Source organism: Podarcis melisellensis (genome assembly GCF_964234715.1).
Source record: "Podarcis melisellensis genome assembly, chromosome: 2".
Taxonomy (NCBI): Eukaryota; Metazoa; Chordata; class Lepidosauria; order Squamata; family Lacertidae; genus Podarcis; species Podarcis melisellensis.
Window position 1 is genome coordinate 111,431,310 of NC_138529.1, and position 12,523 is coordinate 111,443,832.

At 46.3% G+C, this 12,523-nt stretch overlaps 1 protein-coding gene and 2 long non-coding RNA genes across 4 annotated transcripts; 2 read left to right on the top strand and 1 right to left on the bottom strand.

Moving 5' to 3' along the window:
* Positions 1-774: 774 nt before the first annotated feature.
* On the top strand, positions 775-2,659 carry LOC309365311. Its single transcript, XR_014165995.1, has 3 exons — positions 775-906; positions 1,151-1,260; positions 1,635-2,659. It is a non-coding gene; the product is annotated as an uncharacterized lncRNA (long non-coding RNA).
* A 38-nt stretch (positions 2,660-2,697) lies between these two features.
* On the bottom strand, positions 2,698-12,014 carry FKBPL (FKBP prolyl isomerase like). 2 transcript variants are annotated; one of them, XM_081903178.1, is made up of 3 exons: positions 11,604-12,014; positions 6,987-7,076; positions 2,698-6,857 (listed from the first exon to the last, which is right to left on the bottom strand). In XM_081903178.1, exon 3 carries the CDS (start codon positions 6,756-6,758, stop codon positions 5,805-5,807), a length of 954 nt encoding a protein of 317 aa, XP_081759304.1. In that variant the 5' UTR covers positions 6,759-6,857; positions 6,987-7,076; positions 11,604-12,014; the 3' UTR covers positions 2,698-5,804. The 2 variants fall into 2 exon arrangements, with proteins under 2 accessions (XP_081759304.1, XP_081759303.1); XM_081903177.1 differs by lacking the exon at positions 11,604-12,014 and adding an exon at positions 7,851-8,479.
* LOC309365270 lies at positions 8,878-11,608 on the top strand. Its single transcript, XR_014165938.1, has 3 exons — positions 8,878-9,028; positions 9,497-9,592; positions 11,340-11,608. It is a non-coding gene; the product is annotated as an uncharacterized lncRNA (long non-coding RNA).
* Positions 12,015-12,523: the final 509 nt, after the last annotated feature.

Below are 12,523 nucleotides of genomic sequence, written 5' to 3' on the forward strand. Positions count from 1 at the left end.
CTGCACTAAATAATACAGCCTTGCTCTGTTGTCTTTTAGCTCTCTGTTTTAGATAGGAACCCCTTCTAAAATAGGTCGATTCCCAAAGCATTATTCAAGATAGCGGTCAAATATATTCATGTGCAGTTAGGAAGCCATAGCCTTCCCTTCACCATTTCATTTGCGGATCTGCTCCTAGCTGCCCAGGCCTTCTCAAGGTTTCTTTGAAGAATGCCCTATATTGCTTAAAAGCATATCTTTTTAAAATACCTCTCCATTTCATATGGCTCTTCTTTTTAAAAAATTCCCATCGCTAAAGAACGTACGGGGAAAAAATTGAGAGTAGGAGAAAGAAATCTCTTCTCCCATGTGGTGGCAGGGGGAGTGATGGCTATTAGAGCTGGGCAATACCTGGTTTTCAACATTGTGAAATTTATCGGTTTTAGACCCCTAAGCAGTAGCAGTTGCCAGGACATTACCCCGTTCACCTCTACATAGTTACATCGTTATTTCAGACATCATGATATATCAGTATATCACAATGTTTACCTGGTGATTTATCACCATGTTGAAAGCCAGACCTAACACACACATCTTGATTCACAATATATTGCCAGATTATGGAACCGATATCACAATATTATTTTATTATTTATTTGTTGAATTTATATACTGCCCTATACCAGGTCCCAGGGCAGTTATGGACTTCAAACTGGTTTTGGACGATATCCCGATATATCACCCAGCCCTGGAGTTTATATAAAGAAGAATCATAGAATTGTAGATTTGTAAGGGACTCACAAGGATAAATCTATTCCAACCCCCTGCAATGAAGGGATCTTTCACCCAATGTAGGGCTCAAACCCACAATCTTGTGATGAAGAGTCTCCTGCTCTACTGACTGAGCTATCACACAAAGCCTTGTATGTAGCCAGTTACAGTGGTACCCCGGGTTACATACGCTTCAGGTTACATACGCTTCAGGTTACAGACTCCGCTAACCCAGAAATAGTACCTCAGGTTAAGAACTTTGCTTCAGGATGAGAACAGAAATTGTGCTCCGGCGGCACATCAGCAGCAGGAGGCCGCATTAGCTAAAGTGGTGCTTCAGGTTAAGAAGAGTTTCAGGTTAAGTACGGACCTCCAGAACGAATTAAGTACTTAACAAGAGGTACCACTGTATTCGGATTCCTTCCCACTCTCTTCTCAATGCTTGGGGGTAGATTAAAATATAGCCATCTCTTAGCCACATTGCTTGCCTTACAAGCTGGGTTTATAGAGGTAATAGGTAAACGTAAAGGGACCCATGACCATTAGCTCCAGTCGTGGCCGACTCTGGGGTTGCGGCGCTCATCTCGCTTTACTGGCCAAGGGAGCCGGCGTACAGCTTCTGGGTCATGTGGCAAGTATTACTAAGCCGCTTCTGGTGAACCAGAGCAGCGCACGGAAACGCCATTTACCTTCCCGCCAGAGCGGTACCTATTTATCTACTTGCACTTTGACGTGCTTTCGAACTGCTAGGTGGGAAGGAGCAGGGACTGAGCAACGGGAGCTCACCCCGTTGCGGGGATTCGAACCGCCGACCTTCTCATCAGCAAGTCCTAGGCTCTGTGGTTTAACCCACAGCGCCACCGCCTCCCCTATAGAGGTAATAGTCATTTAAAACTTTCATCTGGAGAGCAAGGCCATTCCTTGGCTGCCATATGAAAAACATACCACAACCACTTTTAGTTAATTTTTATTTGTTAAAAAGCAGAAGAAAATAGGTGGAGAAAGAGAAAGGGCAAAATATGGGGAACCAGCAGCAGAACCTCAAAAAACAGGGTGTGACAGTGGTATTTCCAGTGTGCAGGCAGAAGCCAGGGCAAGACTGCAAAAAAGGCATTTCAACTTGTTCGAAGTCACCCAGTGAGGCCTAGTCTACGGTTTGCAAGCACTGCAGCTGCGGGGACTGCATTTCCCTTTTTAAAAAAACAAAACAAAACACCAAACTGATCCCCTACCTTAACGACACTTTGTAAATAGAGCCCATGTGATGTAGTGGTGAAGCGTATTTATCTTTTTTAATCCTGTTCTTCAACCAAAAATGACTCCCAAGCCCCAGAGCGGCTTATAAGTATCAGTGATAAGACTAAGAGTAGTTCACATATATGAGTATTTGACTTGGCTACAAAGCTTCCTGCATGACCGTCTCGCAGCCTGACCTACCTCACAGGGTTGTGGTGAGGTTTAAACAGAGGGACCATGTATTCTGTCCATAGCTCTTTGAAGGAAGGACGGGATTTTTAAAATAGAAAATGTAACAAGCAACAGGAGAAGAGATGGACAAGACCTTTCTTATGGAAGACAGGTTTCTATCGGGGCTTCCTGATAGACAGGACTTCCCAAACTATGGTCCACAGACAACCAGTGGCCCTTCATTCACGGGGTCTGCAGTATGTCTGTGGATTTGTGTTTGAGGTTGGGAGACGGCACATCCATCATATTAAAAAGCCATGTTGCTTTTTAATTTGCGTTTTAATCACTGCTTTTCTTTCTTATGGCTTACTGTATTGCACTTTGAATTCTACACAACAAAATAAAACACAATATATAAGAAATAAAAGCAGCAACAAAACCAAAACAAAACCCAGCCTTCCCTAGAAATCATACAGTATCTAGTGTGGCACTACGCTGGGATTAAAAAGGTTGTGGAACTCCTGTTTTATTTACAAGGAGGTTTGTAAGCAGACTTTCAAATAGGGCATTCCCCAGCTACGATCTGAAACGGGACAGTTCACTCTGTCTCTTCGTTGTGTACAGAGCCAACCTTAGAGACAGTCAGCATATTGTGCTAAAAAAGGGCAGAATTCTGGACTATAGTCTGCTGGTCCAGGATGGGAGAACTACCGTATGCTAAACCTTTCACGCTGATGGGCTAGCTTACTAAATGCAGGGAAGGGTGGGGTGTTTTTTTAGGGGTGGGGTGTTTTTAAACATGGTATTGTACCACTTCATTCAGTATGACAAGTCGATTGGCTCCAAGGGACATTGAGAAAAATTTAGCATATATGAGGCTAGACATGGGCACAGAAGTTTGAGCATATGTTGAATGGCTCAGGAGCTGCAGGGCATAATTAAATCTGGGTATTGGCTGTTCGGCTTCTCATTTCCAGACCGCCCGCCCTGCCCCAGACTCCACCAAACCCCATATTCCGTCACATGAGCTCCCAATTCATTCCCCGCACACTCACTTTTCTTTAATTGGATGTTGGACTCCGTTATTTATTATCTCTCTGTTTGCAAGTGACTGGTTACAGAATCTCTCTCTCTCTATATATATATTACTTAATAAAGACATTTGATTGATTCTCAACATCCTACCTGGCTGTATTTTTAAACAGCATTAGCTACCAGCACCCCAGTTTGCTCTGCGTGGGACCCCTTGCCCTTTACTCGACAATGGGGATAGATGCCAAGCCCCCCCCTTGTCACAACCTGGCCCATCTATTCCTCCTGGATCCTGCCTGACCTCAGCTCCTCTCGGTGTCTTGGCAGATTGTGTACGAGCCATGCCAGAAAATCCAGAATTTCCTCTCCCCCGCCATTCACCTCACCTCCTCTCTCTCTTTCAAAACCCAGTGTTCCCGCCCCCCTCCTCTCCCCATTATTTCCCCTTGGTTTACCGTCCGCCGATATGGACTTCCCAAGCTCTGCTGTCTCTCAGGAGACGGTTGCTTAGGAACAGCAAGAGGGGTACGTATGGATTCAAAGCAGCAGCGTGTGAGACAGCCCACGGTAAAGGGATGTTGGCTGCAGGGGAGGCAAACGGGAAGATATGGTAACAGCAAGGGAGAACTGCGGGTTTTCTGAGCAGCTTCTCTTGGCTACATCAGAACGCCCGACTGGAACCCATCACTCAGGTCCCACCAGCAACGCACCATCATTTCAGGGTCACGCCAAGGTTTCGGCTTGGGATTGCTTGAAACACCCCTTCTCCACATCCCAAATAATCTACCACATAGGGGAGGGAATTACGGCATCTTATGAGCGGCTGGTATGTTTGTACAGTTTGTTTCCAGAATTTTGCTTTTCGAAGGATTTTAGGGAAAGAGGAGGCTGTGCTAAAGAGCATGAAGATAAGGGAGAGATGGTCTGTAGGGCAAAATAAGTCTGTACGCGCTGCCCCCTGAAAGAAAGAAGCACTACTTATTCAGCTCTGCAACTATGGGATGATTCAAAAACACCACCAAAAATTGAAGCCCTATGCAGTTTGAAACCCTCTTCCCAGTCTTCCTTCCAAGATTGTACCAAGTCCATGTGTTTTCACACTAAGTGGTTTTGCAGTCACAAGGTCTAGAAACTTGTCATTACATTTTTCTTTTTTTTAAAAAAAATGAAAGCTCTGTATGAGATGAGGGGTAACATTTTGAAGGTGTTGACTTCTAGGCAATATTTCTAGTAAAATCATGTGTCTGATGTAATCCCAGCAGCGCAGAAAACAGAAACGTACGTGGCGTTGGGCAGTGATATCGCTAAACAGGTCCCCCCCTTTTTTTAATTGCTGAGATTTCACCAGCCCATACATTTCCATCCATAAGGGTTGCAAACGTGCTCATTTTTAAAATAAAAGGAAGACAGCAGTCTCTGCACCCAGCCAAATTCCATGCTGGGTGCCAAGATCTCTATCTGTGTACTGTTTTGTGTGGCTGCACAGAAATTAGGCTTTGATCTCCCACACAAGGGTTTGTGTCTCCACTCGAATGGACTTAAGAACAGAAGCATAGCCTGCTGCATCAGGGCAATGGCCCACATAGTCCAGCATCCTAATTCCACAGTGGTCAACCAAACGTCTATGGGAAACCCCAGGAAACCCTGGTGGTTTCCTCCAACTTGTATTCAGAGTAACCATCATTCACGTCACAGAGAAGGGGGAAAAATGGGGCAGGGGATAACCCATTCAGGGAAGCAAACCGGGTACTTTCAGAGAGTTTTGGACTACAATTCCCATCAGCCCCAGCCAATGACATGAGAATCATGGGAGTTGTAGTCTGAAACACATGGAGAGTACTGCATTCGCTACACGTGCTCTATAAAAGGGCAAGGTGAAAAAAAAACATACCACAAAGATCAACATCAGCAGCACTGCCTCACTTGGTCCAGCGCCGAGGGCCTTCTGGTGGTTCTCTCGCTACGAGAAGCCAAGTTACAGGGAACCAGGCAGAGGGCCTTCTTGGTAGTGGCACCCACCCTGTGGAACGCACTCCCACCAGATGCCAAAGAGAAGAATAAGTACCAGACCTTTAGAAGACATCTGAAGGCAGCCCTGTTTAGGGAAGCTTTTAATGTTTAATAGATTATTGTATTTTAGTGTTCTGTTGGAAGCCGCCCAGAGTGGCTGGGGAAACCCAGCCAGATGGGTGGGGTATAAATAATAATAATTTTTATTTATACCCTGCCCTCCCCAGCCAAGGCCGGGCTCAGGGCTGCTAACAAGCAATAATAAAAACAAGTTGAATGAATACAACTTAAAAACAAGATTAAAATACAACATTAAAATATTGAAACATTAAAATATTAAAATCCAGCCTCATCACAGGAGGAGAAAGGAAAAAGAAAGAGGGGGAGGGAATCAAATTGGCTCCAAGCCAAAGGCCAGGCGGAACAACTCTGTCTTACAGGCCCTGCGGAAAGAAATCAGATCCTGCAAGGCCCAGGTCTCATGAGGCAGAGCATTCCACCAGGCTGGAGCCAGTGCTGAGAAGGCCCTGGCTCTGGTTGAAGCTAATCTAACTTCCTTAGGGCCCAGGACCACTAGGGTAAATTATTATTATTATTATTTTTATTCAGGCAAACATTTTCTGCATGGCTCGGGCCAGCTTGGCATCCCGCGCCCTGATCCGCTCCATGACTCTTTCCAGTTCTCTCCGGGCTGCCCGGTTCCCCGGTTCCACCTGCAGAACCCCCTTCAGATCCTGCGCCGCCCCCTCCAGGTCGTTCATGGCATCGTGAGCCAGGCCCCGCCGGAAGAGGGCCTTGGTGTTGGCCGGCTGCAGGGCCAGGGTCTTGGTGCAGTTGCAGGCGGCATTGGCTGGCTGGTGCAGCCTCAACTGGCAGGCAGCCAGGTTGGCATGGAGCTCGGCTTTGATCTGGTCGTAGTCCGGCGGCGGGGCAGCTACGACCAGCAACCGCAAGGCCCTGGCATAGCGCCGTGCCGCGGCGGCAACGTCCCCTGCCCGGTACAGCTCCCCGCCCCGTTCTTTGTTGCTGAGGACCAAGTCCCACTTCTCGGCGGCGCTCATCTCCCAGGAGTCTTTGGCCTCCGTGAAGCTCGCTAACCGGATGGCCACGGTGCCTCCCGCTGCCAACCTCGCCTCGGCCTGCTCCCCGGCCAGCATCGTCTCCAGACAACGGTCCACCACCCCGTCCCACTCGGCGTCACCGCCACCCAGCTCCACTTCAGCCCAGCGGTGGGTTGGGTAACTCAAGGGCGACCCTGGCTCGGCTTCGAGGAAGACCTGGCAGAGGGAGCCTTCCTTAGGCTTATCTAAACCCGTGCCCGTTTCCAGGACCAGTTTGACGAACGTGCCGTCCGGGCAGGCCCAAGGGACGTCCCTGCCGGCTGGGTCCCGAGGGGGCAGGTTCTCTTTCAAGTCCTCTCCTTCCGCCTCGGCCCCGCTCCCTGTCTCTCCTCCACTCCCAACAGATGCGCCACGGCTGCTCCCTTGGCCGACGGCTGACCCCTGGTTGGGTTTCTTGCCGGGCGTCTTCTCGGTGACCGGTTCTGTACTTGCCATCATGTAATCAAACTGTTGCCAGCTTTGGGGATGCGATGCTCCCGAACGCCAGCGAGGGAAGGGCAGGGCGTTAAGGAGCTGTTCGCCAGGAGGCAATCCGGCCTAGTAACAGCGAAGAAGAAAAAGCAGAAAATGGCGTTGAAAAGAATGGGCAATTGCACCGCCTTTGCCTTGCCTCCCCAGACGCCTCTGAGACCCAGTGTGGGGTATGGCAGTGGGCAGAGTTGTTACCTTTCCACCCCACTCCAAATTCCAGCTCAGCCAAGGATTCCTTGTGTGGCTCTGGTCGATGCCAACAGTCTTCCAGCTTCAGTTCCTCATCTGTAAAATGGGAACAGCGGCAGCTTAAATCACAGAGTCGTTGTGAGGACAAGCAAGCTAGGACTATAAGAAGCATTTTTTTCTAAATGTGAAGGGGAAGTTTGGGCATTTGTCCAAATTAAATGCCGCGCACTGCTTGACCACTGCCTTTCGCTAGTAGTGCCAGAAAGGCCCTGCCGTGTTTGTCAACCTTCTAGGGCTCCCATTTTCTCCCGAGCCACTAGAATGCGAGCGACCATTTGATGACATCACAGCAAGTCAACCAATGGCTGGGCAGGGCTTGTCTTTGACAGCTTCCCTCGTTATGAAGATTACATACACCCAGCTGTCCCCCAGAAACTGGCTCCAAACACAAAATAGATTTAATACACCACATAAAACAGAACAAATGAGGTTCTCAAACAATTCAGCACCCCATCTCTCCTTCCGCCAAAAACACACCCATGCTGCAATGACCTTCCTGACAGAGCAGCAAAACGCTTAATTATCTTTTTAGCCTGTGAAAGTCCCCCAATATTTCACGCTTCATCCTATGTCTCACGATTTCTATTTATTCCCCCCCCATCATTATCATTGCCATTAATCTGATTGGAATTAATTTTATAATGAGATGATTTTATAATGTTTTATCATTTTACTGTTGTTAGCCGCTCTGAGCCCAGCTTTGGCTGGGGAGGGTGGGATATAAATAAATTATTATTATTATTATTATTATTATTATTATTATTATTATTATTATTATTATCATTATCAACCATGCTCTCCTCTCCTTACCTCAGTTGCTCAATACTGGTCCTCAACACTGAATGGATGAGCAGGGCATATGCTTCAGCTTCTCCCTCAGTCACACACTCGTTTATCTAGCCCCCTCCACATTCCCCCCTTCCTCTTCTTCCTCTCCCCCCACAAAACGTCATTTCCTCAGCAACCACCTGTCTTAGCAACCATTGTAAGCAGAAACCTTCCCTCAGGAGATGCTAGGAGAAAAGGCAGGCCGGCAAGCAGGGATAATTTATTTATTTTGCCAGAAGCCAGGGGAGACCTCCCTGACTACCCCACCCTCGCCGCTATGAAACAGGGGACTCCCCTTCCAATTTATAGGAAGCCGCCCCTTTTCCTCTTGGCATCTTGTCTATGCAGCTTTCAGTCGCCTGCCAGAGAGAAGCTGAGGTTTTAAAAAAAAGCCACAATATTCACGGAAAGGATGTGAACTCACAACTTCCAAGCTCTGTACCAGAACCCTCTGTCAGAAATACAGGTAATATGAAAAATGCCATACGTTTTAAGCCTGCCCTGGAAAGCTGACAGTATCATTCTGCTGCTTTCCAGCATGAAAGGTTTGTTTCGTTTCTTTTTTTAAAAAAATATAGTACATATACATTAATGCCAGGACAGGTTAAGTCAGAAAGACAGGAACTTCAATGCTGATCGGAAACCCCACAAGTCATTTTAAAAAGAAAACGAGAAAAAAGGCTAAGAAATATGGACATGGGGCAGGAAGATGCCTGGAAACTCCATAAACGACTATGGAAGATACGCTACATTATTATTAGTTATTTGATTTCTTACCTGCCCTTCACCATAAGGTCTCAAGGCAGGTTATGGCAATTTAAAAATACAGTACTAAAAGCAAATTACAGCCCCAAGAAGGGACTCATGGGTTTTCTGAGATGGGGTAGAAAAGTCCTGTGGCATTTTAGAGCCTAACAATTAATCCTAAGCCCCTTAAAAGCCTTTGTTGCTTTGCTGCAACGGATCAACAAAGCTACCCCACCCCCAACCTTGCAGTAGAGGTAATAAAACTACATTTCCCATAATGCCTTTCTTTACTCTTCAACTCCACCTCCTTCCTGCCTGCCTTTTATAATCCAGTTTATGCAAGGGGTCTATAGCAGAACTTCCAAGCTGACCGGCACTCTCCTTCCTGAAGATGGTCTGACTTATAATTGGTGGTATGTATAGGGTCTGCAAAGGGAGCCCGGACTCCTGGGTTCCTTTAGAATCGGGAGGGGGGGCCACATTGTGTGCAGGCAGAAAGCTAGTAAGTCAGTGCTCACTAGACTTGAGGCTGAATTCCTGGGCAGGACCTAGTACATATATATATATTCATTTTAACATATTAATTAGCATACATACAACAAAACTTCACTTCCTATACAATCTTTTTGGACTTCCATCAGCACCTCTGATGATCCACCATTCTTATCACTTCTGCACTTCTGCATTTCTTAAATTCACATTGCCTTTAATTATCTTAACTAACAATTCTCCTCTTTACCAGTTTTTGCAATAATTCAAATAATTCGCCTCACAAAACTTCTTGCAGACCTACAAACAGGAGCCAGTACCAGCCACACAGATGTGTCCAGCTCCTCCAGGGAAATAACAGATCGCTAAGTATTTTCCTCTCTCCAATTCAGTTTGCCGCTATGTGGCTAGGAGAATAGCAGCATCGCTGCGCAACGAGGATCTGGGGGAGCCTGTGTTGGCGTGCAAGAATGGGGTGTGCCCGCTGGGTAAGTGACACCCCCCACCCCAGCCTCTCTCCCTGCCAGCTGTAATCTTCTGGAAGATCCCCCTTCCAGGAAATGGTGCCTCTGCTTAAGCCCCTTCCTTAAACCACCCCCTAAAAAAAGAATCACAAAACCTTTTATGTAAATCCCTTAATCTTTGTCTCATTTGGACCCCACCCCCCTTGCAACCAAACCCAAAACGCGTGTGGCTTCATCTGCTGCTCTCAGTGAATCCTTCCCCCTGCTGCCGCCACCCCCCCGTTGCTTTTTGCATTGTCAATTTTTTATTTCGTTTGTTGTCCAAAATCTTCCCAGACAAGACCTTCTTTCATATTCATAACAATAAAAAAATTCCTTCCAGTAGCACCTTAAAGACCAACTAAGTTAGTTCTTGGTATGAGCTTTCGTGTGCATGCACACTTCTTCAGATACACTTCTTCATATTCATAGTGTTGCTTGGGGTTGGGGAATACAAGTGCTTTTCATGCCTTACTATGAGGCAGAGTGTGGCAGTTGCCCCGGGCAGCAGATTTCATCTTATTTACTAAAGGTGTTTAAATATGGCTTAAATTACCGAAGTCTCTAAACAGTGTGCATAAAAGTTATTAAAAAAAAAACACAATAGTTACAACTGATCATCAAAACAGAAAATGTCAGCTGTAGGAGAAAGGTCTTTTTCAGTCCTGGGACAGCTCAGTCGGTAGTGCACAAGGAGACTCTTAATCTCAAGGTCGTGGGTTTGAGCCCCACACTGGGCAAAATATCTCTCTATTGCAGAGGGTTTGACAAGACAACCTTCGTGGTCTGTTCCAACTCTATTCTATGATTCTAAGGTACCTGAAAGAAGAAGAGGTCTTTGCCAGGCGTTCAATTGGAAGGGGGCTTGTATAATCTCAGCTGGGAGGCAGCTCCACAGAATCGGGCAAATACAGGTGAAACTCGAAAAATTAGAATATTGTGGAAAAGTTTGTTTATTTCAGTAATCCAACTTAAAAGGTGAAACTTTTATATGATATTGACTCATGACATACAAAGCGAGATATGCTTCTACTTCTCAGAGGTCCAATCTTGCTCGATTTGCAATCCTTGTTTTGCTGATTTCATTGAATATTCTAATTTTCTGAGATTGTTCATTTGGGGTTTTCATCAGCTGTACGCCATGATCATCACAATGATAACAAAGAAAGGCTTGACATACCTCGCTTTGCATGTCATGAGCCTATCTCATATATTAGTTTCACCTTTGAAGTTGAATTACTGAAATCAATGAACTTTTCCACGATATTCTAATTTTTCGAGTCTCACCTGTAATACTTAATGCAGCGCTTCTGGTGGAAATGAGCCATGCATCTGAGCCATGGGGGGCCACCAGCAGCAACTCCTCTGAAGATCTCAGCGATTTGGGCAGGGATATGGGCACAAATGTTGGAGGATAGGGAGAGGCACCGTGGTGTTGGACGATAGCGCTGTCCCTCTCCAGGTATCTTGTTATCATTCTCCTGGCATTGCCAAGGATCAAGTAGATCAGGGATGAGAAGCCTGTGGCCCTCCAGAACTTGTTTGACTACAGCTCCCATCATCCCTGACCACTGTCTAGGGCTGAAGAGAGCTGGTAGTCCGAAACGTTTGGAGGGAACCAGGTTAGTAGTTCTGGATCAGCCTTTGCTAACTGTCAAGAGCAGGAATTAATATCAGCATTCCTGACAGCCTGGACAGCACCCACATATCTTATTGTTGTCTTTTCTTACAGGCAAGCAAAAAAGCACAATGCCGCCATCTACTAGCTCCCCTGTCAGCCAAGGGGCAACCCCCCCTGCTGCCACAACAGAAGTTGGGATCCAGAAGCCACATTCTTGATGGAATAAAATGAGGGATGGCAGAAGGAGAATGACGGTCCGTTTGACAACTCCTGTGCACGCAGGAATCGAACGGACCTGAGCATCCTTTAGCCTCCCCTCCACCTCACCGTTCTAAATCTGCTTAAATAAAAGAAGCACTTTGCGTGCTCTAATACACCAACTCGTTGTAAGAAGCATAATTTGGGAGTTGGTCGGTATGTTTTGCAGGAGATGGTTGTGAAACAGAATGGGATCCACAATGTTTTTCTCTATTGGGAGCATTTTTTTTTGGCAGTCTCATACGCGCAGGTTGGGGCAGGAAATGGGATGATGAAAGGAAAATAGAAACCCAATAAAGAACATATCGGTATACACACACACACACGCAAAGGTGAAAAGAACAGTATTTTTCCTCTTCAGCTATCCTTCCACAGAAGCCATATATCTTTCCGGTGCAGTCCATTCTGCTGTCAAACCGTTCATGATGTCAGGAAGCATCACCTAACACTTAGCCAAAATCTGCTTCCCCACAGTTTCCACCTCATTGGGTCTAGTCCTGCCCTTGGGTACAACAGTGAACAGTTCCGCTCCACAGTCCTTCAGATACTTGAGGGCTGCTCTCATGCCTCCTTTTAATATTTTTTTATCCAGACTAAACATAATCAGCTCTTTCAACTGTTCCTTGTAAGGCTTGCTGCATACACCCCCCCATACACTTAAAACACATGGTTTCCCCAAGCAATCTTGGGGACTGTACAGTGGTAACTCGGGTTACATACGTTTCAGGTTACAGACTCCGCTAACCCAGAAATATTACCTCGGGTTAAGAACTTTCCTTCAGGATGAGAACAGAAATCGTGTTCCGGCAGCGTGGCAGCAGCAGGAGGCCCCATTAGCTAAAGTGGTTTCAGGTTAAGAACGGACCTCCGGAACAAATTAAGTACTGAACCCGAGGTACCACTGTAGTCTGCATTTCACAAAGCCACTATTCCCCAGCATCCTTAACAGTTCCAATGATTCTTTGGAGGAAGCAACGTGATTTAAACATGATTGTTACTGACGTTATTTATTGAATTTCAATCACCTATCTCATAAT

Coding starts and splice junctions, on each gene's coding strand:
- FKBPL (XM_081903178.1), bottom strand. CDS start 6,758: ATGATGGCAAGTACAGAACCGGTCACCGAGAAGACGCCCGGCAAGAAA.